This window comes from Scatophagus argus, chromosome 10 (genome assembly GCF_020382885.2).
Source record: "Scatophagus argus isolate fScaArg1 chromosome 10, fScaArg1.pri, whole genome shotgun sequence".
Taxonomy (NCBI): domain Eukaryota; kingdom Metazoa; phylum Chordata; class Actinopteri; family Scatophagidae; genus Scatophagus; species Scatophagus argus.
Window position 1 is genome coordinate 555,001 of NC_058502.1, and position 23,757 is coordinate 578,757.

The 23,757-nt window shown below is 48.0% G+C and overlaps 2 protein-coding genes across 5 annotated transcripts in view; one reads left to right on the forward strand and one right to left on the reverse strand.

Annotated features, from left to right (window-relative positions):
• glud1a (glutamate dehydrogenase 1a) overlaps window positions 1–13,115 on the reverse strand; it is a 16,845-nt gene extending 3,730 nt beyond the window's left edge. Inside the window, exons 1-10 of the mRNA XM_046401394.1 lie at window positions 12,244–13,115; window positions 7,485–7,565; window positions 7,332–7,387; window positions 5,814–5,877; window positions 5,537–5,631; window positions 1,606–1,785; window positions 921–1,058; window positions 627–764; window positions 297–377; window positions 92–215 (exon numbers count right to left, since the gene is read on the reverse strand). Coding sequence (XP_046257350.1) covers window positions 92–215; window positions 297–377; window positions 627–764; window positions 921–1,058; window positions 1,606–1,785; window positions 5,537–5,631; window positions 5,814–5,877; window positions 7,332–7,387; window positions 7,485–7,565; window positions 12,244–12,649 — 1,363 coding nt within the window. The 5' untranslated portion in view covers window positions 12,650–13,115. The remainder of the gene's footprint in view (window positions 1–91; window positions 216–296; window positions 378–626; window positions 765–920; window positions 1,059–1,605; window positions 1,786–5,536; window positions 5,632–5,813; window positions 5,878–7,331; window positions 7,388–7,484; window positions 7,566–12,243) is intronic.
• Window positions 13,116–15,031: 1,916 nt separating this feature from the next.
• Window positions 15,032–20,535, forward strand: shld2 (shieldin complex subunit 2). 4 transcript variants are annotated; one of them, XM_046401389.1, is made up of 11 exons: window positions 15,032–15,168; window positions 15,610–15,762; window positions 16,112–16,992; window positions 17,322–17,472; window positions 17,623–17,730; window positions 17,819–18,013; window positions 18,542–18,688; window positions 18,780–18,989; window positions 19,287–19,530; window positions 19,642–19,757; window positions 19,892–20,535. In XM_046401389.1, exons 2-11 carry the CDS (start codon window positions 15,618–15,620, stop codon window positions 20,062–20,064), a joined length of 2,370 nt encoding a protein of 789 aa, XP_046257345.1. In that variant the 5' UTR covers window positions 15,032–15,168; window positions 15,610–15,617; the 3' UTR covers window positions 20,065–20,535. The 4 variants fall into 4 exon arrangements, with proteins under 4 accessions (XP_046257345.1, XP_046257347.1, XP_046257346.1 ...); XM_046401391.1 differs by having other exon boundaries at window positions 15,102–15,168; window positions 15,613–15,762; XM_046401390.1 differs by having other exon boundaries at window positions 15,119–15,210.
• The last annotated feature ends 3,222 nt before the right edge of the window (window positions 20,536–23,757 follow it).

The window sequence follows — 23,757 nt, forward strand, 5'->3', positions numbered from 1 at the left end:
GGAGACGTGACGGACAGTCAGATGACAGAGCCGTTACCATGGAGACCACAGCAGCAGTTTGACTGTACTGTTTGTATTTGCTGTCTCTTACTGAGCAGGTGGTAGTTGGAGTCTCGCTCATATTTGAAGGTGAGTCGGCCGTAACTGACGTGATTCAGATTCTTCAACCACTCGAAGTAGGACACGGTCACACCCCCCGCGTTCAGGTACATGTCCTGATGGAGGACAGAGCAGACAACAGAGTGACGGAGATGTGACGACGGCGTCCTGTGCCATCAGAGTCTCAGCCCACTCACCGGGATCACCATGATGTTTCTCTCCAGGAAGATGCGGTCGGCTTCGGGCGTCGTCGGGCCGTTCGCTCCTTCTGCGATGATCTGAAAGCAACGCAGACTCCAGGTCAGTTTACTGACAGAAACACTCGACACCACGAGTCAGCGACTGCCGATCGCCGTGCGACGTTCACATGACGTCTGCACCACAGACATGAAGCTCAGTCTGCTGCTGCTGCTGGGTTCACCCAGTTTGACCCCTGAACTCAACATGTCACATTTTAGACTGACATGGAATAATATACATCCCACACACGTTATGTGTGTGTGTGTGTGTGTGTGTGTGTGTGTTACCTTGGCCTTGATACTGTGAGCGTTGCTCTTGGTCAGCTGCTTCTCGCTGGCGGCGGGGATCAGGATGTCACAGTCGGCCTCCAGGATGCTTCCTTCGTACGGCGTCGAGTTGGGGAAGCCCACGATGGTCCCGTTGGCCTGGAGAGGTTCAATTCAGGTGATGTCCATTAATGGGCATGAAAACTTTGAAAACTGCAGCAACATGTTTGTCCAGCAGGTGGCAGGGTGGAACTCTGTGTTTTTACTGCTGTGTGTTGCTGCTCAGGTTGGGGCTGAAAAACTGTCACCACTGACCAGTTTGTAGTCCTCCAGCTCTTTGGGGTCGATGCCGTCGGGGTTCCAGATGCTTCCGTCCATCTCTCCAACTCCGATGCACTTTGCTCCAAAGCGATGAAGGTAGCGCATGGAGTGAAGCCCCACGTTACCAAAACCCTGTCAGACACAACAGAGGGCACATGAAAACCCACAGAGCGTCTGAGTGTCCTCTGGCGCCACCATGAGGTCAAACTTTGTTTTTTAGTGAAATATCTCGCCAGCTGTTGGAGGGATGGAGACAACGGAGACATTCTTTGGTTTAGGACCAAAACGTCTGACCGTTTTCATTTTTGATTAATCATTTTCTTGATTAATCTGTCCATCCAAAATCCCAAGATGTTGAGCTGACTGTTCCTCCCTGAAGAATGAATGAAGAATAGGATACATTTTGGACTCAATGAAGTAACTGACTGTTAAAAACAGTTGATTAATTTCCTGTTCATTGATCGATCGTCTTTGGTCAATGACACCCGAAAGCCTGACGCTCCTATCAGCCTCAGCTGCTCCCTCGTGAGCTCATAAACAAACGTTAGCATGCTATCAGTTGCCCCTGAAAAGTACCAGCGTGTTAGCACGTAGCTGTGATCAACCTCCTGACATCAAAGTTACTCTGCTGGTTTTAATCTGTTTCTGTCTTCCAGGTGATGAAGAGGACGGCGTGTACCTGGATGACAAAGGTCTTGTCCTGGAAGCCGGGACACATCCCCAGCTGGCTCATGTAGGCCGCCTCGTTGATGAAGTTCTCAATGCCGTGGAAAACTCCTCGTCCCGTGGCGGAGATCCGACCGTGGATCCCTCCCTGACTGATGGGCTTCCCGGTGACACATGCGTGAGCGTTGATGTCCTGAAGACAGACACACAGACAGACAGTGAAACAGACGGACAGACAGACAGGTTTGACGTTTGTTTCTACACACATGTTGAAACGCTGAGACCAGCCTTACACACATCAGCTGCTTCCTGTTTCAGGCTCCGCCTCCTTCGATGTCTGAACGTTCAGACAGAAACTGAAGCACACGACTGTGAGGTCAAACCGTCAGCAGCCTGATGAGACATCAGTCATTTCTGACATTTTAAAGCAGCACGAGGTTTCAGACTGTCCTCAGGACGTCACCTCGAACTCGTCTTTACTGACTATTCTGCTTTCAGTTCACTACAGACTGAAAACTGAATCTTGGACTCACTGATCAAGATAAAATAACCACGTGACCTGGTGGTATTTCCCATGGGTTCATTCACACAATCATGTCTCACTGCAAAGTTCACAGTAAGCAGGATGTGGGCGGCGTCCTCTGAGGCTCAGCGTCCAACATGCAAAGCAGGGTCACTGCTGAACCAGTCGAACAGGGACTCATCTGCTTGCAAAGTAAGACTCGTAATCAATGATGGGTGTGTTAACAAACCAATCAGAGTGTCACCTCACGGTCCCTTTAAAAGCCAGGTCAACAGTGCAACTGCTTTCTGCTGCCACAAGAGGGCAGTGCTCCAAGTGAGCCCGATCACACCTCGTTTTACCTGACCAATCAGCGCACAGAAGGTCCCTAGATCTGCTGCTTACACGGCGAGGACGCTGAGGACATAAAGCACCTGAATGCAACATTAACTGTGGAGACTTTTTGTCTTAACTCCTCAGCAGAACCTCTGACAACAGCTTTCCCGGGAGGCGGAGCCTGAGTCAGGGCGCAGGTAAAGACAGAACACTCCTTCCTATGTCCCAGGCGCGAGCAGAGGCGAAGGCTGCGGTCTAATAGTCCCAAAATCTTTTCCTAAAACTTTTGCTCGACCTTTCTGGAAAACGGCCACCGCAGTGCTGAGAGCCTCACCGTCACACCACTGTGGATGTTACAGATGTGCCTCAATTTAAATGTTGTGAGGAATTCTGGGAAACGACGCTAAAGCAGACGACAAAGGAAGCACTGAGCATTTAGGGGATCCAAACAGCTCTCATCATGGCAGCCACTTTGATCCTTCTGGCTCATTTCCCTCAGGCAGGATCCTTCCTAAAGACTATTCGACCGCAGCCCAAGACAAGCCACACGAAACAGGGTTTCCCACAGACAAACCCAGGGACCCCCGTACAGTTCAGACCACAGCAACCAAAAGACGAGAACGAGCCTGAACCCAAACCTGCGGATTCAAAGAGAAGGTGTTTTACCTTACACACCGGTCCCCGAATCAGCAGGGTGAGGGGGTCAGTCTGCCGACAACCAACAACAAGGACAGCTGAGACAAGAAACTGAACTTCACTGCTGCTGTGAGCTCACACACTGCAGAGTACAACACTGAGGTGGGCCTGGGAGGGTCAGCTGAGGGCTGATCAGATCTGATAAACTCTTCATCTGTAAAGTAACTACAGCGGCCAGAAAAGTACAACATGAAGCTCTGAGGTGCAGTGGAGGAGAAACAGGAAGTAGCTGCACAGCGGACAGCTAATTCAACAGACCCTCAAAGAGTTAAAGCAAGGCGTTTTAGTCAGTTTCACTTAGTCACTCCCACCGAGGGGTACAGTGGTATGAAAAAGTTTGGGCACCCCTGATCATTTTCAGGATTTTCCTTTATAAATCATTGGTTGTTCGGATCAGCAATTTCAGTTAAATATATCATATAGCAGACAAACACAGTGATATTTCAGAAGTGAAATGAAGTTTATAGGATTAACAGAAAGTGTGCAATAATTACTTAAACAACATTAGGCAGGTGCATAAATTTGGGCACCCCAACAGAAAAATGACATCAATATTTTGTAGATCCTCCTTTTGCAGAAATAACAGCCTCTAAACGCTTCCTATAGCTTCCAATGAGGGTCTGGAGTCTGGTTGAAGGTATTTTTGACCATTCTTCTTTACAAAAAATCTCCAGTTCAGTCAGGTTTGATGGTTTCCGAGCATGGACAGCCCGCTTTAAATCACACCACAGATTTTCAATAATGTTCAGGTCTGGGGACTGAGATGGCCATTCCAGAACGTTGTAGTTGTTCCTCTGCATGAATGCCTTTGTAGAGTTTGAGCAGTGTTTGGGGTCGTTGTCTTGTTGAAGTATCCAGCCCCGGCGCAACTTCAACTTTGTCACTGATTCTTGAACATTGTTGGCAAGAATCTGCTGATACTGACTGGAATCCATGCGACCTTCAACTTTTACAAGATTGCCAGTACCTGCACTGGCCACACAGCCCCACAGCATGATGGAACCACCACCAAATTTTACTGTGGGTAGCAAGTGTTTGTCTTGGAATGCTGTGTTCTTCTTCCGCCATGCATACCGCCCCTTGTTATGTCCAAATAACTCAATTTCACATTCATCAGTCCACAGCACCTTATTCCAAAAGGAAGCTGGCTTGTCCAAATGTGCTTTAGCATACCTCAAGCGACTCTGTTTGTGGCATGTGCGTAGAAAAGGCTTCCGCCGCATTACTCTCCCATACAGCATCTCCTTGTGCAAAGTGCGCTGAATAGTTGAACGATGCACAGTGACACCATCTGCAGCAAGATCATGTTGTAGGTCTTTGGAGCTGGTCTGTGGGTTGAGTTTGACCGTTCTCACCATTCCTCGCCTCTGCTTATCAGAGATTTTTCTTGGCCTGCCACTCCGGGCCTTAACTAGGACTGTGCCTGTGGTCTTCCATTTCCTCACTATGTTCCTCACAGTGGAAACTGACAGCTTAAATCTCTGAGCCAGCTTTTTGTATCCTTCCCCTAAACCATGATGTTGGACAATCTTTGTTTTCAGGTCATTTGAGAGTTGTTTTGAGACTCCCATGTTGCCACTCCTCAGAGAAGATGCAAAAGGGAGAACAACTTGCTACTGGCCACCTGAAATACCCTTTCTCATGATCGGATTCACCTGTGTATGTAGGTCAAGGGTCAATGAGCTTACCAAACAAACTTTGTGTTCCAATAATTAGTGCTAAAGGTACTCAAATCAATAAAACAACAAGGGTGCCCAAATTTATGCACCTGCCTAATGTTGTTTAAGTAATTGTTGCACACTTTCTGTTAATCCTATAAACTTCATTTCACTTCTGAAATATCACTGTGTTTGTCTGCTATATGATATATTTAACTGAAATTGCTGATCCGAACAACCAATGATTTATAAAGGAAAATCCTGAAAATGATCAGGGGTGCCCAAACTTTTTCATACCACTGTATATATTGGTTCCTCACCAGTCAGTTTTCAGAACTGATGAAGCTGCTTGGATTAGCAGCGAAACGTCTTCAAGCCAACCTTCACAGTCCAGACGCCTTGCTTTAACTCTTTGAGTGAATACGACCTGGATGACTGAGAATCTCCACAGATATAATTCAACAGACCTCAGTAAGTAACGTTCAATAAACTCAAATCAGCTGCACTTTGATGATGGACACCAGCAGGTTGTTCTCGGTCTCTGATTGGAGACCCAGAACCTCAGATGTCAGCTTCCTCTGGGATCCTGCTGTGAGCCAAACCAGGAAATGAGCGGGCACACAGGAAGACACTTCCTGTGAGTGTGGGCTCGCCGCTGGCTCTGGTTTGCACACACACCCAGATGATATCTGTGTGCTGCTGTCTGTCTCTCATCAGAGGGAATGCAGGTCAGCACAGGAGCTGAGACTCACGTAGTGTCCCATGGTGGTGGCGAAGGTGTCGGCGATCCAGGACATCTCCCTCTCGCCGGTGCTCATGTCCGGGGCGGGAACGTCGATCCCGGGCCCTGCACAACCACAGCGTTCACATTTAAACTGATGCACACACGGAGAGGAAGTAAAACGAAAAACCAAAATAAAAACCGGCTGCAGTCACTTCAGGCATTTCTGTTCAGGTAATTTTCTCTGCTCGCTGATTAAGTATTTGTGTTTACTGAAGTCACATCCCCCTCGGGTGTCTCGAGCTCACCGATGAAGCCTTTCTTGGCGAGCTCGATGGTGAACCTCCTGGTGATTTTCTCCAGCTCGTTGTCCTAAAACACACAAGACATTTCAGTTAAACACAGTCTCTGCGTCCTGCAGCCAGGCCGACCTCAAGTCTTTAAGCTAAGCTAAGCTAACCACATGAACTAACAACCTTTAAACAGCGGCAGGACTTTTTAACGCCTGTCAGCCATGTTTACACGTTAACTCCTCGTATGACACGACAACCAGATGAACGTTTCCATTCAGTCTAACTCCTGGAAATCCTGCATGTGGGGGTCAGAGGTCAGCAGAGTCGCACGTGAAAAACTGAAAAGAGCAAAGGCCAAGCAAACAGAGAGAATCCTGCTGTCTGCCAGCTGATGGCTCAGCGTTTCCTGTCTACTCTAATCACTGTGTGTGTGTGTGTGTGAGTGTGTGTGTGAGAGAGAGAGTGAGTGTGTGGATCAGGTCAGTGTTATCAGCAGTTAAAGGAACATGTGGCTGTTTTTCACATGGTTTGCTGGACTGGACATCTAATACTGATGCTGTGTACAAGAAGGGGATGAGCAGACTGTGTAGCCAGCGACGCTAACAGACGCTAACAGACAGAAGATCATCACGAAGACTGGCTCTGTGCTGGTCTCAGGCTGGAGTCTGTTGAGACCGTGGTGGAGCGGAGGACGCTGAACAAACTGTTATCCATCATGGACAACGATCAGCACCTCCTCCACCACACAGCAGACAGACAGAGGAGCACCTTCTCCCACAGGCTGCTACAGGAAGTCTCTCCTGCCACACGCCATCACACCGTACAATAACAGCTAAACTCTGCTCATAACATACAGTCACTACACACTCACTTCACTGCATCTTACGTTCTACTTTATTTTGCTTTACACTGATTATTTGTTGTATATACACTTTTTTATATTGCTTTGTATGTTGCTATTTTTAACATATGTTGTATAGCTTATTGTGTGTATCGCTGCTGCTGCACTGTAATTTCCCAGCCTGGGGTCAATAAAGTATATCTGTCTATCTGTCTATCTATCTACAGCAGAGTGACTCCTCTACTCTCCATCATCAATATGCTTTGGACCATTTTCATTATTGATGAATGCGTCAGGTGTCTTCCTGTTTAATTGTTTAGAGTGTAAAACCTCAGAAACATCCCAGTTTCCTGAGGCGACGTCCCGCAAGCTGCTACAGCACACGGACGTCACTGTAATGCACATGATGGCCTCCAGGGGGAGCTGACGTGGACACAGGCGTCTCACTCCAATCTGATCACACAGTAGATGTTCCTTGTGTGTTCCTCACTACTTCCTGTTACAGCAGTGGAGACATGAAGCTCCTCCTCTGTGCTGACAACAAGATGTTTTGTTTTCTGCTCATCCACTCGTACTTTTGTTATCCTCTAACTGATCCCTGATGATGATGATGAGGCCGATTCAGGCGCTCGAGTGAGTTATGTCGAGTGATGGAGGACAGTGAGGGGGGTGCGGGAGGTCTGTGAACTCACGGAGTATTTCTTCGGGTTGATCTTCACGCCAGCTTTGGCTCCACCAAACGGCACATCTGGAACAAATCAATGCATCAACAGAAACCAGAACAAACAACAACTTCGAAACTCGTGTGTGTGTGTGTGTGTGTGTATGTGTGTGTGTGTACTCACCAACGACGGCACATTTGTACGTCATCAACGAGGCGAGCGCTTTCACCTCGTCTACAGACACGTCTGTACTGTAGCGGATACCTGAAACACACAGACAACACTATAAACATGAGCCAACAGCCTACAGCCCACCTCACTTCCTGTCCAGGTGGTCCAATGGGCCATTCAAATCTGCATTTGGGAAGACGACTTCCTGATTCGATTCAACTGTTTAAGCCAACATCGTGACTTAGACAGCGAAACAGAAAAAAGCAAAAAGTCAGGGCTCCAGTTCGCCAACCTGACAGACAGAAACCAGATCAGACCTGACATTACAGCCGGCTGTCACGGAACACATCAACAATCAGAGGATGTAAACCTCCAGCACTGCACATCAGTGAGCCCCGGACTCAAACCAGAATCACACCAGACTCAAACCGGACTCAAACCGGAATCACACCAGACTCAAACCGGAATCACACCAGACGTCTGATCACAGAGTAGACTTACACTCAGTGTGAGTGGGGTAATGGAGGCCTGTAACCTCCAGTCAATCATAGTGAGCAGGGTGTGAGTTTGGACGATGGGCTAAAAGCATCCATTTTATGTCCCTGCCCATCTGTCTTCTGTCTCTGCCTGTCTGTCCTCTGTCGCTATCTGTCTGTGTCCTCTCTCTCTCTCTGTCTGTCTGTCCTCTGTCTCTGTCCTCTCTCTCTCTGTCTGTCCTGTTGCTATCTGTCTGTGTCCTCTCTCTCTCTGTCTGTCCTCTCTGTCCATCTGTCCTCTGTCTCTGGCTGTGTTCTAGACGTGCAGAGAGCTCAGGCCTCCGTCCACCTGACCCTGTGTCTCCTTCCTGCAGGTTTGTGTGGAGGTGTTGGTGTGTTTGTTTGTGAGACTGTGAGAGAAGAACTTTTCATGTCTCTGACTCCCTCTCTTCTGTCAGGATTCTCCAAATCCACGATTCAGTCTGATTTTCCTTCTTGGCTGAAGTTGCACCCACCGCCAAGTTTCCGGTCAAACCAGATTGAAAACCCGGGCTCCTGGTGGAGGTGATGAAGGGACTTGTCTTCATCTGCAGTCTTTACAGGTCTCCAGGAGAGACCACATCAGTCCAGTTCTCAGGTCTCTGCGTGTCTACTGTGAAGCAACGCGAGCTGCACAAACCTGCCTAATGATGACAGTTTGTGAAAATGTTGCTGAATGAGCGACACACGGGACAGACTCAGGTGAACAGGACAGGTAAGCAGGGCTCGTTCACAGACCCCACACTGTTACAGGCTGTTCCCTCTGCTGCTGCATGGAAAATAACACACAAGGAGGGGGTTCAGCCTGGAGAGCAGCCAACACATGCAGGCCTGTTCACACACACACCACTGTTAACTCGGCCTGCTGCAGGGCAACAAAATGGCTGCGTTCAGAGAGACGACGGAAAAACAGACGGAGACCAAACCACATCCGTTTTACACTGTGAGACGTCCAATTTAAATGTTCAGCAAGAGGAAGAGACCAGAGGACAGAAACTGCAGAGTGAGAGGAACAGAGGAGGAAGCAGGAAGCAAAAACAAAAGCTGGGCAGAGAAGAAGAAAAGAGAGAAGTGAGCAGGGAAGGAAAGAAAGAAGTGAGAGAAGAAGAAAGGGCTGTCGTGAGAGGATTTGTTGTGTGAGTTTCTGAAGCTGCAGTGAGTCAGTCTGGGTGTGGCCATGAAAAACAGTCTCATTTAAAGGAACAGTACAAACAGTTTGATTCCCTCACAGATCTCAGACAGCCACACCCTTCAGTCTGGTCTCATCAGAGCTGTAAGACCTCAACATTCAGAAACAAGGCGATCAGACCAAGAAACGAGGACACCACAGAGCAGAAATACCATGAGCGGAAAGAAGCGTTCAAAACATTCCAGACTGTGCGGGAGTGGCACATCATGCTTTCAATGATATCTTTGTTACATATAAAGTATAACTTGACTTTGTGTTTACAGACACGTCTGCCCTGAGGAAGGCTGTTTTTAATATACTGTGATTGGTTCATTATGAACATCTGAGCTGAAACATGCCCAGAACAAACCCAGCAGCAGGAAACTTCACAACGTTTGGACAGAAACTACTTTCTAACTCTTTTTAAATGCTTACTATTGTGTACACAAGACCCTGAATTCCATAAAACCCCCTGCTGTGGTTTTTGTTTTTGTCCTCATGTAAAGGAGGTGGCCAGAACATGAGAACCAGTTCTAAACATCCACTGCCTCTCAGACAGGATGTGAAACTGTTATAAACCAGGTCTGAGCCACAGGGAGTCCGACGACATTCAGAGACACGCCAACGTGTTGCAGGTTTGAGTCTAAACGTGTGATTTGTTGACTGTAGGGATGAGGCAGAATAAAGTTTAAACACAGGGAGCCTGAAGGTCCCGCAGCAGCAGGGCCGACCAGGATCAGTCACCTGCTGGACTCTCACCTCCACAGCCGAAAACACTCACGACAGAACAAACAGACCTGCAGCCTGAACACACACACACACACATCAGCGCGAGGCGGCTGCCACACATTAAACCTCCAAACTAAACTAAACCACACAGAAGAGAGAAGAACAGCCGAGTTTCCACCCAGCAGGTTAAATCACTGCTGAGGTCAAAGGTCAAACGCTGGGAAAACATTTTCAGTCCCTCACTGCATTCATTTTAGTGACTGCAGTTCTCAAACAATTAATGGAGTAAAAATATCTGATAAAGTAGCATCAGGTGCAGTACTTGAGAGGATGTAAACTAAACTTTGTTAGCAGTGCCAAGCAAACAAAGAAACGTTCCATCATGTTCCTGTCTGACACACACACAACATGAATTCTGTGTGTGTTCGGGTTTCCACGCAGTCAGTACAGCAGCACCACGTACAGACTGCAAATCAAAGGTGTATTACTACTACGGCGGAACAAGTACTGCCCTCGAGGCACGGATCAGGTACAGCCACAGCAGTCTGAGGACATCACAGTCTGACGGGATCGAGCCGTCTCCCGGTTCCGTCCACAAATCGGTGTCGTCCTGAGCCCTGGGCAGCGTCTCTCTGCAGCACTGACCTGAGTTCAGCGCAGACGCCGCTTCACAGGTGGAGGGCAGAAGATTTAACACAGTGCAAACTAAAACAGGAAGCAAGCAGCTGTCCTCTAATGAAGACAGGACTCGTCCTGCACACATCAGGGGAAGCAGAGTATTCTGGGGAAACTTGTCAAACTTCACTGAAACCTTTTAGAGACGTCAAAGAGCAGCTGATCCCAGTTCAGTATGAACAGACCTGAAGCTCACAGACGGCCGTGTGGGCGCCGACCTGAACAGCGTCCTCTCATCGAGCTGAAGGGCTCGGCCAGGGGAGGACTTCACACAAATACACAAGCGCGTACTGTTGAAGAGTACAAATAGCGAGCGAATGGCAGCAGCGCAGGCGTCACCTGCATGCTGCAACGTGTCCTCGCACTGCGGGAACAGGAACTGTGCTGTTGTTCAGCTCTGAAACATGTCGGCGGCCGTCGTACGCACTCGCTGGACTCTGAGTGGGGACTAATGAAGACGTGTTTCCTCTCATTTATAATACTGCATGAGTGCAGTACTTTGTGTACTTGTGTCTTTGTAACCGCATCTCTATCGTGGTCTGCAGTTCCTGATGTTCAGACTGTGACAGCTCCCAGTCTGCCACACATTATCCACTTCCTGTTTAACCAGTTAGCCAGTCAGACTGTACACCAGTTCCAGTTTGACTACATGCGTGTTTGTCTCATGTCTCTGGGAGGACACCTGACGTCACCTCGCCCATCACAGAGACACCTTCCCAGCCAAGCCCACGAGCTCCCACTGACGACTGTCACCTCACACGGCCCGAGTGGGCAAAAATGCTGCACCTGAACGCACCACAGCCGGCCAACACGTACGGTCACAGCCAGGTGCCGTAAAGCACCTGGTGTGTCAGGGCCGTTAATTAGCATAAACATTAAAAGGTTCGGGTAACAGCAACAACTGGACCTTTTCGTCCCTGTGGGGACACTGACGACTCCACACGAGACACTGAGATTAAACTACTGATGGACTGAGAGGACAAATCCAAACAGAAATAAACCGCACATCTCACACTGAGACAAACTGCGTCCATCAGAACTCAACATGGTGAGAACTGACGTACAGTCAGTGAACGTGTCTGTGCTCTGTTGGCCACCTCCATCCTGCTTTCAGGACATTCCTGTACTTTTCCTGCTCAGTACCTTAAAGGCACAAGTACTTTTACTGCATCATGTGGTACTGACAGTTCAGTAGTTTACTGCTCTGAATATCAGCATGACTATTAATGATTAGTGACAAGTCCAGTGGGGAATTTAGACATTTTACTTCAAAAATACTTAACGAATGAAACAACGATTCAAACGGTTTGGAGATCACCTAATGGATAAATCAACTGAACCGCAGGGGGTCCTGGTCCTTCACCTCAGTAAATGTACCAGTACGTTACTGTAAAAACACTTTATCACAGGATCAAATCCCGCACTCAATACCCGACCTGAGTACTTTTATGGCTCCATGCAGTAAAAGTACATGTTGTGCAGTAAAATGTCTCATCATCGGCCTTCAAAAACTCTCTGGGAAGTTCAACTTGTACTGAAGTACAGCACCGGAGTACATGTACTTCGTTACTTTCCAGTGCTGTACTGCTACCGGACTCCTAAACCACAGTGAGCAAACTGATCTTGTTGTTCTACTATATTCTGATGATGCGGTTTTGCGTCCCGGTCCCGGGGCGGCTCTCACCTCCCTTGCAGGGCGTCCTGTGCTGGCTGTGCTGAGCCCGGTAGCCCTCGATCACCTCCCACTCTCCGTTGTCTTTCTTGATGGGGAAGCTGACGCTCAGGACGTGGTTACACGGCTTGATGATCCTCAGGATCCCGCGGACCCGCTTCCTCTTCAGCTCGGGGCTCTCCCGGGTCTTCAGGCTCTCCACCAGCTTGTCCTCCACGATAGCTGCTCCCCGGTCGAAGAAACCCTCCACCATAGTGAAGAAGTTGGGATCGTCGTCCCGGTCCACGGCCTGGCTGTAGCCCCGGTAGCGCATCAGGGACGCGGACGCCGGCAGCGCCGAGTCAGCGGCGGCGGAGCAGCACGAGGCCAGGACGCTGCCCGCTCCCCGGGTGAGTAGCTCTCCGAAGTACCGGTACATGTTTGTGGTACAGCTGAAGTTGAGCGTCCCGGGCAGACGTGCGAGCCGCAGTGGAGCTGGAGGGTGTGGGGCAAGGCGAGCTAACGCAGCGGGCAAAGCCAGAAGTTGAAGCGGAGCGGCGGCTCCTCCTCTCCGCCGCCCCTTCCTGTTAACCTACACCGCTGCGTGCTCGTGCAGCTGCGTGTCAGTGCGGGAAACACGAACACCAACCGACACGAGACCTTCTCAGTCACGAGAAGGTGCAGGAAGCGCCGGGCAGGCCCGCGAACCTCCAGCACCTCAAAACCGTCTACAAACCGGAGTGTAGGGAACAGAAAGCCGCGCTGCTGGAGCCCAGACGAAGCGATGTGAAACTCAAACCTCAGACACGCACGTGTAGGGCCTATTTATGATATTTTAAATAACTTTATGGTTGTTTAAGCTAGCGTGAAGCGAGCTAGAGTTGCTACAGAAGGAGCTTCCGGTTATTCAATTCAAAATAAAGGTTTGCAAGGGTTGGAGACGTCATGTAGGAGTGAAATATTCGCGGCTCAGTTAACTGGTGATTCAGTAGTGCAGTTTTTGTGTGTGTGTGTTGTGTCACCGTTGAGGACACTGAAATGTCCTCTCCGTGTGTCAGAATGTGGTGGTTTCTTGCCTCTTGAGGGAGTTTAAATTGTACGAGTAAAAACGGAAACTCGCTGGTTGGCCGAGTCTGCTACCTTAAGAATTCATTTGAAGATGACTACTTCAGTTTTATGGGGTTTTTAAAGACTGAAACTGACCCGTGACCTCAGTATATCTTTAATTCAGTACACACATGACCACGATGTTTTGTCACTGGAAACAACTTAAAAACACTAAACTAATAAAAAGTGACATTAAGACATACAGTCGGCGCTTTTATTTTGAAGTCAAATACTGGCTGCATCTAATTTCCTCCTATGTCAGTTCCATGAGTCAACTGACGATCCGTATACAACTTGGACAGAAAACTTTTCCAAAATAATTCAGTTTTATCAGAATTAAAACAATGTCAAAGAAGAAACTACTGGGAAGTCATTTCATGTGAAAATAAAGTCATGTTAGAAAGCATCGAGGGTGTGTGTGTGTGTGTGTGTGTGTGTGTGTGTGTGTGTGATGAAGAGGTTTTAAATATCTTCTCTTCTAAACTTAGAGTACTTGAGTTTTATGGTGCGTCTGCCTCTCGGGCTGATGATCCGTCACACACACTGACTGTATGTTTCGTGTGTGTGAAACCTAACTCATCTGGAAGAAAGTTTCTAATGAATAATTAGGGATGGAAAAAGTAAAAGTACTCATGATAAGACACACAGTCAAAATTATGAGACAGTGACTCAAAATTCACATTTTTCTCCTGCTACTTTATATTTGTATTCCACTACATGTTGAGGGAAATATTGTACTTTACCGATGAGCAGTAAAGTAGCAGTGATGATTGACATGAAGATCAAATCAGTGAAGATCTGACGGAAGTCTGTGGCTGACGGGATGGACATGAGGACTCACTGTGGACATGAGGACTCACTGTGGACATGAGGACTCACTGTGGACATGAGGACTGGGAGTCTGGTTAGCTTTGTGTTCACACTTTATTTTATTCATTCTGAGCAGGCAACATGAAGGCAGTTACAGCACAGACCAATGAAGGATGTTAAACAGACAGTCTGTAGGTCCCGTCGGTCGGTGGACTCTGGAAGTCCTGCGGCTCTTCTGACATGATAAACCGGGTAACGTGTGAACACCAGGTGTGAACATGGCATCCAGCTGATGGGAGCAGTTCTTGTCACGTCTCAGTCGGTCCACACGACTGACAGCAGCAGGTGGAGGAGGCAGAGAGACGCCGTCAGTAACTGAAGCTGAACCCATGTGACCGCACAGTTACACCAACTGCATCACAGAGGCAAGCGCTGAGAGAGGCCCCCAGGAGCCCCGAGGAGCCCCCAGGAACCCCCAGGAGCCCCCAGGAGTCCCGCAGATCCCTGAGGAGCCAGCAGGAGCTCCCAGGAGCCCCGAGGAACCCCACAGCAGGAGTCCTGTTTGCCTCTTCTGTGTCTTCTTTTCTTCAGTGAGCTGCTTTTGATTCAGACTGAAGGGCTGCTGGTGCCCCCTGCAGGCTGCTCTGTTCATTACAGCCACAACACCCTGAAGACTGACAGGAAAATCAGGGTCTTGGTTGTGTCACGGTCTCTCCGGGCAGGTGGAATTTAATTGGTTGTCATGGAGATAACCCAGCTGTCGCCATGTGACATCAGGTTTACATATTTACCGTAAATCGTCTTCCAGTCTGATAACTGGAGACCAGCCTGACTCCAGGCCTGCATAAGACAGATGTGAAATGAGCAGCTGTAAAACGGGCCCAAACCTCACTGCCACCTCCCCCAGCAGGCTGCCATCTGATTGGTGGAGCTGTGAGTCAGCCGCTCAGCCTGGTTATTGTTCCCAGCTGTGGAACGCACATTATCCGTCGACATGATGGATCCATGTTGTGCCTGCTCGCTGTGGACTGGTCCTGCTGAGTAAGAGTCCGACATGTTGTTCAGCCTGATGCTGAAGACCTGGTCTGTTTCAGTGTGTTCTTCTCTGCTTTGTGTTAGAGTCAAACATGTTGCTTCATCTTACCAAACATCAGTCTGTCATGATCAGTCAGGTTCAACAGAAGGCTGAGCTGACTGAGACAGCCCAGTCCAACATGACGTTCAGCTTACACAAATTATCATGTGACGTTAATTCTTGATGTGCACAAAGAAATCGGGGTTGACATGACATGAGTACCCAAAACACAGACTGTGCAACAAAACCCAAAATAAAACCAAACTAAAACTAAATTAATATAAAAAAAATCATTCTGAGGTCCATCAGGAAAAAATCCATAACAAGGATCATCAAATGTCCCGGATAACTTGATGATGAAGTGAATCAAAAAAAATCTAAAAACGCTTCCGTCTCGATCTCCTCAGCAGGCCTCATGTGTGAGCGGCCAAAGATCCACATCTTCCTGGGGGCTCCTCCCTTCTCAGGCCCAGCTGGTGTGAAGGGAGAGGAGCATCCCCCTGGCGACTGGAGACACCTGGAGCTCACCTGGCAGGACGGACATCTGAGGCCGGCAACAGGTGAGGCGTTCAGGGATCCAACAGGAAAGGCAGGGGAACAGCATGTTTTACATGTAAACCTTTGGTTTCTGCTCAGAAATAATCAGTTTAATTAGAAAATGTGATGTTATGTGAACAGCTTTTAGTTCAGTCTGTTCTTCTTTATGGCACTTTGTGTATTTCAAGTGTTATCAGTCTGCTGTGTTGCTGTGTTGGATGCTGTCTTTTGTTCAGCTCATAAATATAAAAGATAAAACCAGTACCTGAGTACAGTCCATGTGTTTACAAGGCAAACACAAATAAGCTTCTTTTGCAAACTTAACAGAAGTGAAAAACTACAAATCTTCTTCTCATGCTTCACTCTCATCAGAGAACGACAGAACCAGCAGGGAGAAGACAGAAGCTGATGTGAGTTTGCAAAGCCAGGACGATGAAACAAACGCTGATCAGGATGACTCGTCCTCCACAGCTGAGCGGACCACAGAGGCGTCACGAGGACTGGAAGAACGAGCAGGATCAGGTTGCGACAAAGACCTCAGCTCAGCCGGTCAGAGACATGCAGAAGGGTTTCTGAGCCGAGTCGGAGAATCAGATGGTGAAGAGGACGGTCAGTGTTCAGCTTCAGTTCATGAGTATCTGGACAGCTGTTTCCCTGCAGTTCAGACAGAACCAGAAAGACCAGAACATCCAGGATGCTCTGGACACCAGCCATCAGCAGCCGCACATCCCCTCTCTGCCCGCACTCAGTACCTCACCACCTGGGCTCTGAGTCAGGCATTACTCCTGAGAGGTAAACGTGGCATCCAATCAGCAACTAGCCCAGAAAAGACCCCGCCTCCTCACACCCACACGTCACCACCCATCTCCTCCAGCACCCCGGAGCTCTTCAGCCCTGGAACCCCTTCTCCTGGAGGCTCTGCAGAGCTCTTCAGCCAGCCCAGCCCAACGCCAAGGGTGGAGGAGGGCGGTGTCGTCATGGAGGCCACTGCTGACGGGGTCCTCTGCTCTCAGGAGGCCCAGCAACAGGAGTCCACAGCTGCCCAGGCCTCCTCCTCCAAATCCCCTGAACTCAAGAAAGCTCGAATCTCAGAAAACCTGAGGACTGAAGCGCCTGTGGTGCAGTTGGTCAGCACAGACGCAGCTGCTAAGCTCCGAGCTCCCACCACACTTCTAAGTCGGTGTGACAAACGAGGGGTTCGGTACTCGGTTCTGGTGGCGGTGGTTCACCCCTGTCACTTGAAGGAGGTCAAGGTGAGTGGAGATAGATTAGTCTTCCAAACACTCTGGACTATGTGATGGAAAAGATTCCTGACCTTAAGCTTTTTTAAAGAAGCATTTTGGAAAGAAAACAGTCACCGAGTCATGTGATTGGCCAGCACAGCGTGATGTCAGCTTGCATGTCTCCAAAAGTTGAGTTTGTTTTAACTTTGTTGGCACAGGCTGGGGAATGAGAAGACCGACGTCTCGCTCAAAAAAGTGCATAAGACGACATGAAGTGCTTAGAAATCATTCAGCAAAGCATTTCATTTTCGTTTCCTTTGAGTTTTCTCACTTCTGAGGAGTGTTTTGTGTGCTTATAGGTGAAGTCCGGGATGACGGCGGGGAACTTCATTCCTCTAGCGTCCATTGTGGTAACGGACCAATCAGGTGTAGAGATGAAGGTGGTGCTGTGGCGGCGAGCAGCGTTCTGGACTTTGACAGTTGGTCCCGGAGACATTCTGCTCATCACAGGTACAGAAACACAGTTGAGATGCACCAGGCCTCCAGCGCCGGTGAATTCTGTCGTACTTTATGATGGCGTGGACGTCTCCGACACGCGTTCAGACATGGAGGCAGCGTCGCTTCCTGTCACTGTGTTTTTGTTGTGTCGTCTCTGATCAGGACTGCAGGTGAATGAAGACAGGTGGAGAGGAGAGACGGTGCTGCAGTCGACCTTCAGCAGCAAACTGCTCAACCTGGGACAGATCACTGCCTCCACCTCACCACCAGGTACTAAACCCAGCCTGCAGCCAATCAGCAGCCTCCTCGGGTGAAATGTCCTTTACCTCTCTGTCTCTCTGTCTCTCTCTCTCTCCAGCTCCTCAGCATGTTAATGCTCGCTCTCTCAGCTCCCTGTGTGGATTTCTGCGGGAGCGCAGCCCCCTGCTGGTGTCTTTGAGCCTCCGCCCCCCTCAGGAGCTGAATCGCCTCCCCTACGCCACCCTGAGGTCGCTGAGGGTGAACACACTGGTTCACGCCCTGCTGCGTGTCACACACACACACATCAGTTCAGGTGGGTGGGTCACAGGTACAGAGTGTCAGATGACCTCTGGATTTCAACACTACTGTGACATGAAACAGTCCAGCACCAACAATGAGACTCTGGAGTCTCATTGTTGAAAAATTTGGGTTACAAATTAGCCGGCTGATGTGCCCTCGAGCAAGGCACTTAACCCCCCAATTTGCTCCCCGGGCGCTTGATGCTGCCCACTGCTCCTGTGTGTGTTTCACTGCATGTAATTTGCCGGGTGTTGCATGTGTGTGTTCAACTAAGGATGGGTCAAATGCAGAAGACGAATTCAGTGTGTGTGTGTAAAAATATATATACTGTCAATAAAGTGATTCTTCTTCTGAGCTGATCTCAGTCAGAGGCAGCACAGAAGGTCATTTGTAACCAGGAGATTTTGACCAACCCCGTTCACATACAGAACAGCAGTGATGTAAGAGCTGGTCCCAGGGGGACGCCGCTGTGAAATGTGTTGATGTTAATGTTTTTGATGGTGAGATGTTGAAGAGTCTAAATGAAATGGATGGTTGTTAGGGTGGCGCAGTGAGGCGGACTCTCGGTGCAGGTCAGCTGTTCAGCTGAAGGCCGTCCTGACTGTGGAGCAGCCAAACGGTCAGCAGGGGACGCTGGTGCTGTGGGGGGCAGCTGTGGACTGGCGGCCTCGCTTCAGTCGAGACAGAGGTGCTCAGAGACAAAACCGGGCAATATGTGTGAAGTTTTACACTAATCTTAAAGGGTCCGCTGAATGATATAAATCCTCTGTTGACTTCAGCGGCTGTCTGGGACTTTCACGTCCTCCTGGTGAGGGAGGGTTTGACCAGGGACCTCCCGGAGCTGCACTCCACCCCCTGGAGCTCCGTCCAGCCTCTGGATCCAGCTAGCCTCCGAGCGCAGGACTTCCTCCGATCACGAACCTTTGAGACAGGAAACCACAGCAGTTTAGAGCTGGACCTCGACACGCTGCTGTCCCAGAAATACAGCGGTGAGTCTGAGGTTAACGTGGAATAAACCCTGCAAAGGGCGGAAATATCTTTTGGTGCAAGTGCAACTGTTAATGTGAGTTTATTATCACAGCCAGGCTGAAGTACTTACACGTCTGCAGCTCCGCACCAAAAAGCTCCAGACATTATTTTATTACACAGTGTTTTCAGGATCGCACATCTGTTCAATCTTTATTTATATCACTGACACAGTGATAAGCTTCACAGCGGACCCTGAATGCATCTTTGTTTGTAAAAAAAAAAAAAAAAAAAAGGTTAAGGTTTTGTTTTGTTTTTAGGTGAGGTGGAGCTCAGAGTCCAGATCAACAGCTTCCACTTCCAGGACTCTCTGCCTTCGCAGAATGCACCGCAGCCGGTCCTGGACAGCTCCACGCCGCTGGACGGTATTCTGACGGTGCTGAGTGGCGACATCACATACGTCGGCTGCAGTCGCTGCTCTGCCGAGCTCGATACTGATGCCAACGGTATCTATGGCCCCTGTTACCCATGCCTGCCCCACACCGCTGTACGCCACTACTACAGGTATACCTGACATGATGATGACGACGATGATGGAGTCCATTAAATTTGGATCAGAGGTCTTAAAGGGACAGACCAACACTAAAATAACGTATGCTCTCTCTGTGGTTTCAGGCCAGGTGTGCTGACAGTGAGTGGGCGGGGCAGCAGTCAGGTGTGTATTCAGGTCCCTCCTGTCCCACTGCAGCAGATCCTCGAAGCTCCACCTGATAAACTCCACAGGAGCTCAGGTGAGACACAAACTGACTGACCTTCTGTCAGCCGCAGTGGTAAAGGAAATGTTCAGATCCTGGTGCTCGGGATCCTCCAGGATAATCTGATGGTTCAGAGTTCACAAGTTCTCTTTCACCTGTCTGCCTCGCAGCTCCAGGTTCAGAGGTGAAGCACATCCAGGTGGCAGCAGAGAGGATCCAGGAACTCCTCTCCCTCCCAAGAAAAGTCTTCATCATCACCATCCGGAGCCACTTCCTGCGTGATGAAAACAGCATCCCTATCGATCAGGACTTCACACTGCTGGACTTTCAGCTCCCCAGCTGACGAACTGCAGACGACCAACATCTGCACCAGATCCCAGGTGGCTCAGTGTGGACCAGTTAGACCTGGTGTGGGTTGTGTTGAGCAGATCAGTGGGCTCAGGATCAGGTCCAGATCCAGGTCATTTTTTATGCTGACTGTTCACCAAGCCCTTCTTCTGGACACAAATTGGCAGAGGTTTTTAACCATGGAACTAATATAAGCTTAACTGGTTAGCAGAGTACTCCAGTAGCCTGCTGGTTAAGGCACATCCCAGATATACTGACTGTGTGTAGAGAGGAAATGCAAATTATCTTAGCTTAGTGCCTTAGCTCCAGCTATGTCTGATAAATCAGAATAAGAATCAGAAATATTTTATTATTGATCCCTGGGGGAAATCATGTTTGTCTTGTAAAGTTTGCCAGCAGCAGTTGTCATTTCAGCAAAATCATTTCTGTGAGTCACAAATAAAACCAGCCATCATCTGCGAATAAATTTAGATTCCTGCTTTATTTATTTATATCATCAGTGTAAAATAAAAGTATAGAACATGACAACTTCAAACTCCATTCAAATCAACCAGCCACACAATATTTTACAGAGAACAACATCATTGATTCACTTAATGCTGAATATTTTGGATGTAAGTAAGGAATAGTTCAACATTTTGTGAAATACTGAGTACTAGTATCCATCACCACTACATCAAGACGTGCTGCAGGTGAGGCTCATCGTCTTTTCAGCAGAATCAGGTTTTTCTCAGAGGTCAGGATGTGCTGCTTGTCCTTTTATTTGCCTTTAGACGTTTCTTCAGCCACATCCATCAGATCGCTGAGCAAATCTGAAAAAGAACAAAAGACGACAATTACTGGTTGACCTGGTAGATCGAGCCACTGAAGTCCACCAGAAACAGTCTGAATAAATGATGATGTCCATGAAACACTGAAGATGAGGAGGCTGTAACCATCAAACTAACAAGAATGTATGATTTCCTTCTGTCACAATATTTCAATGAAACCATCAAACATGCAAACCTCTGAATTGTTCATTTCACTGATGCTGAAGCCATTACATGTTTTCACAGTGAAAGACAAAGCAGTCACTGATTTGTTCCTAACTGACTGACTCAGCTGCACGTGTACAAACTGTTGGGGGTTTAATTTCTAGCAAAGCATCACATTTTGTAAAATCAAATCAAATTATGTTTTGTATGTAAAATCTTTAATTGTCAAGTAAATAAAGCTGTCAGGAAAACATAGTGAAGAAGAAGTACAATATCTCCCCCAGAGATTCAAAGATTCAAGATTCAAGACTCAAAGATTTTTACTGTCAATTCACTATTTGTGCAGGACACATAGGAGAACTGAAATACCGTTTCTCTCTCACTTTAGCACTAATGCCATGCAATTAAATCTAAAAATAGACTAATGAGAACAAGATAAAAATCTAGCAATATAGTAAATAAATAAATAACTCTACAGGGGAAAATAAATAAAAACAAAAAAATAAAATCCTCGAGAGCCCAGAGTAAAAATAGAACATCTGATTTAAGATGGAGCTGCGCTCCTTACGTACCTCCGTCGCTCACTCCTACACTTATATTTCCTCCACTTTCTTCGCTTCCTCCTGTTTCTCCCTCGTTCCCACCGGCAGCTCCCTCCTGCTCACTGAAGAGGCCTTTAAATCCCGATTTCTTATCTCTGTTGTCGTCGTCGTCTTTGTTGAAGATCTTTGAGAAGAACCCTCCCTTTTCCTCGTCTTTCTTCTTTTTGTCTCCAAATGAGAACAGTCCACCCTTGTCCTTCTCCTCCTTTTTCTCGTCCTTCTTGTCGTCACCTCCAAAAAGTGAGAGGATTCCTCCTTTCTTCTTGTCCTTGTCGTCGTCCTTGTCTTCTACACCCAGAGCGTTCTTCACCGCGTCCTCCACCAGATCTCCTGCAGAACAAACACTGTCACGCTGTTTTCCATGTGTTTGATTCAACTTACCAGTCGGGAGGAGTTCATCTCAGGAGGCAAACATGAGAAAATATGTGAAAGGTAATTTTTGTATCAGGTCTCCTGAAGCCCCAGTTGGCCGACTGTCCTTTAAAGTCCTGTGGATTTGAATGACTAAGGCTGCGTCTGAGAAGAGTTCTCGTTAGTATCCGTTATTTTTTTCAACAGTTAGGTCTTTAAAATGACGTTCCTGTGTAGTCTTAGCCATGATACCTGAACAGCAGTGGTTCATGTTCCCCTGACTCAGAGTGAACTGTGATAACTTTGGTCATCCTCTGACTTTTCATTCAGCGACACCAGCAGGTCAGCATTTCAGTGTGTCCAACACTTTGGTTTATGACCACACACCTGCAGAACTGATGATGTTCACATCAGCCTCACCTGCTCTTTGTCTCTGCTGCTGATGAGCTAATGCTAGCATGCTGATGTTAGCCTTTACCTCAAAGGACCTCCATGTCTACAGCCTTACTAAGCTGCTAGCTGTGCTAACATGCTAACATGCTACATTTTAAGTCCTCCTCTGTTTGGGATTAATTGGTGTCCTTCATGAAAGTTTTTTGATCGACTCACTGAGTTCCCACCCACACGCCGTCTGAGCCAATCAGGAGCAGCACTCAGCTGTCAGTCATGATGATTCAGCCTATTTTTATAGCACCAACAACTAATTAAAACCAACGGTGGATCAAATCAGTGGATCAAACCAAATCTTTCGCACAGGTGAACAGGTGAACAACATCAGCTGTGTAACAAGACGGTTATTTCCAACTCTAGTCATATACTTATTCAATGTGATGATGTTAACATAATCAAAAATAAAAGATAATTCTCAACGAGTTTGTGTCTCAGCTGGCAGCAACAGGAAGTCAAAAACAAGAAAAACACAACAAGGTGAAAACAAGATGAACTGAACACCGGAAAACGTCTGTAAAGATCATCATTTCAATAAATAAAGACATTAAATGATAACTTTAAAGACTTGATCTTGCTTTGGTTTCCTCCCAACAAGGTCAGCCATGCAAACCAGAACAATGGAAACACACATCAGTGCCTCCCAGACTTCTTCTTCCCCTTCTTCACTCACCCACTTTCTCCCCGAGCATGCTTGCCAATTTATCCATCTCTGTGGCTGCTGCTTCTGTCTGTCAGGAGTGTGTGTGAGCAGTTTGCAGTGTGTTTTCTGGCAGGTGGAGGTGAGACTGAAGCCTCGTCTGTGTCCTCGTCTGTTTCGGTCGACGCCTCTCTGGGCTCTCGAGGAATCAGACCGGACCGACCTGCTACACCTGCTCTGACACTCTGTCTCCACCCCACAGGGAGTCAGGATCAGGCTTCACACACGCACACACACACACACACACACACACACACACACTGCTGTGGTGCTGCCATGATAACGTGGGGTGTTGCTGCTGATGCTGCAGGGCAGGTTAGTCACACTCAGACAATGAGAATAATGAGGTGTGTGAGATGAGCCATGACTCACTGTGATACTCAGAAATGGATGAAGCAGTACACTGAAGCAGACTGAAGTGTACTGCAGTACAAGTTCTGAAGTACAACTTCAGTACTGCAGTACACTGTGCTATCATGTGCATGCAAACACACAGTAACACTGCATATTTTATTTGGTGACTTCTCTTGCTTCATATCTTTGTGAAGCAGGTGGGAAATGTTTTTGAAAAGGGTATTATAAATAAAGCTATCATTATTAAAACTATTGCTAAG

Bases quoted from the DNA above. Each gene is read 5' to 3' on its own strand.
- shld2 (XM_046401389.1), top strand. From the start codon at position 15,618: ATGTGTGAGCGGCCAAAGATCCACATCTTCCTGGGGGCTCCTCCCTTC. The intron at 15,763-16,111 runs GTGAGGCGTTCA...CACTCTCATCAG, and splicing joins ACATCTGAGGCCGGCAACAG to AGAACGACAGAACCAGCAGG. The intron at 18,990-19,286 runs GTGAGTCTGAGG...TTTTGTTTTTAG, and splicing joins GCTGTCCCAGAAATACAGCG to GTGAGGTGGAGCTCAGAGTC.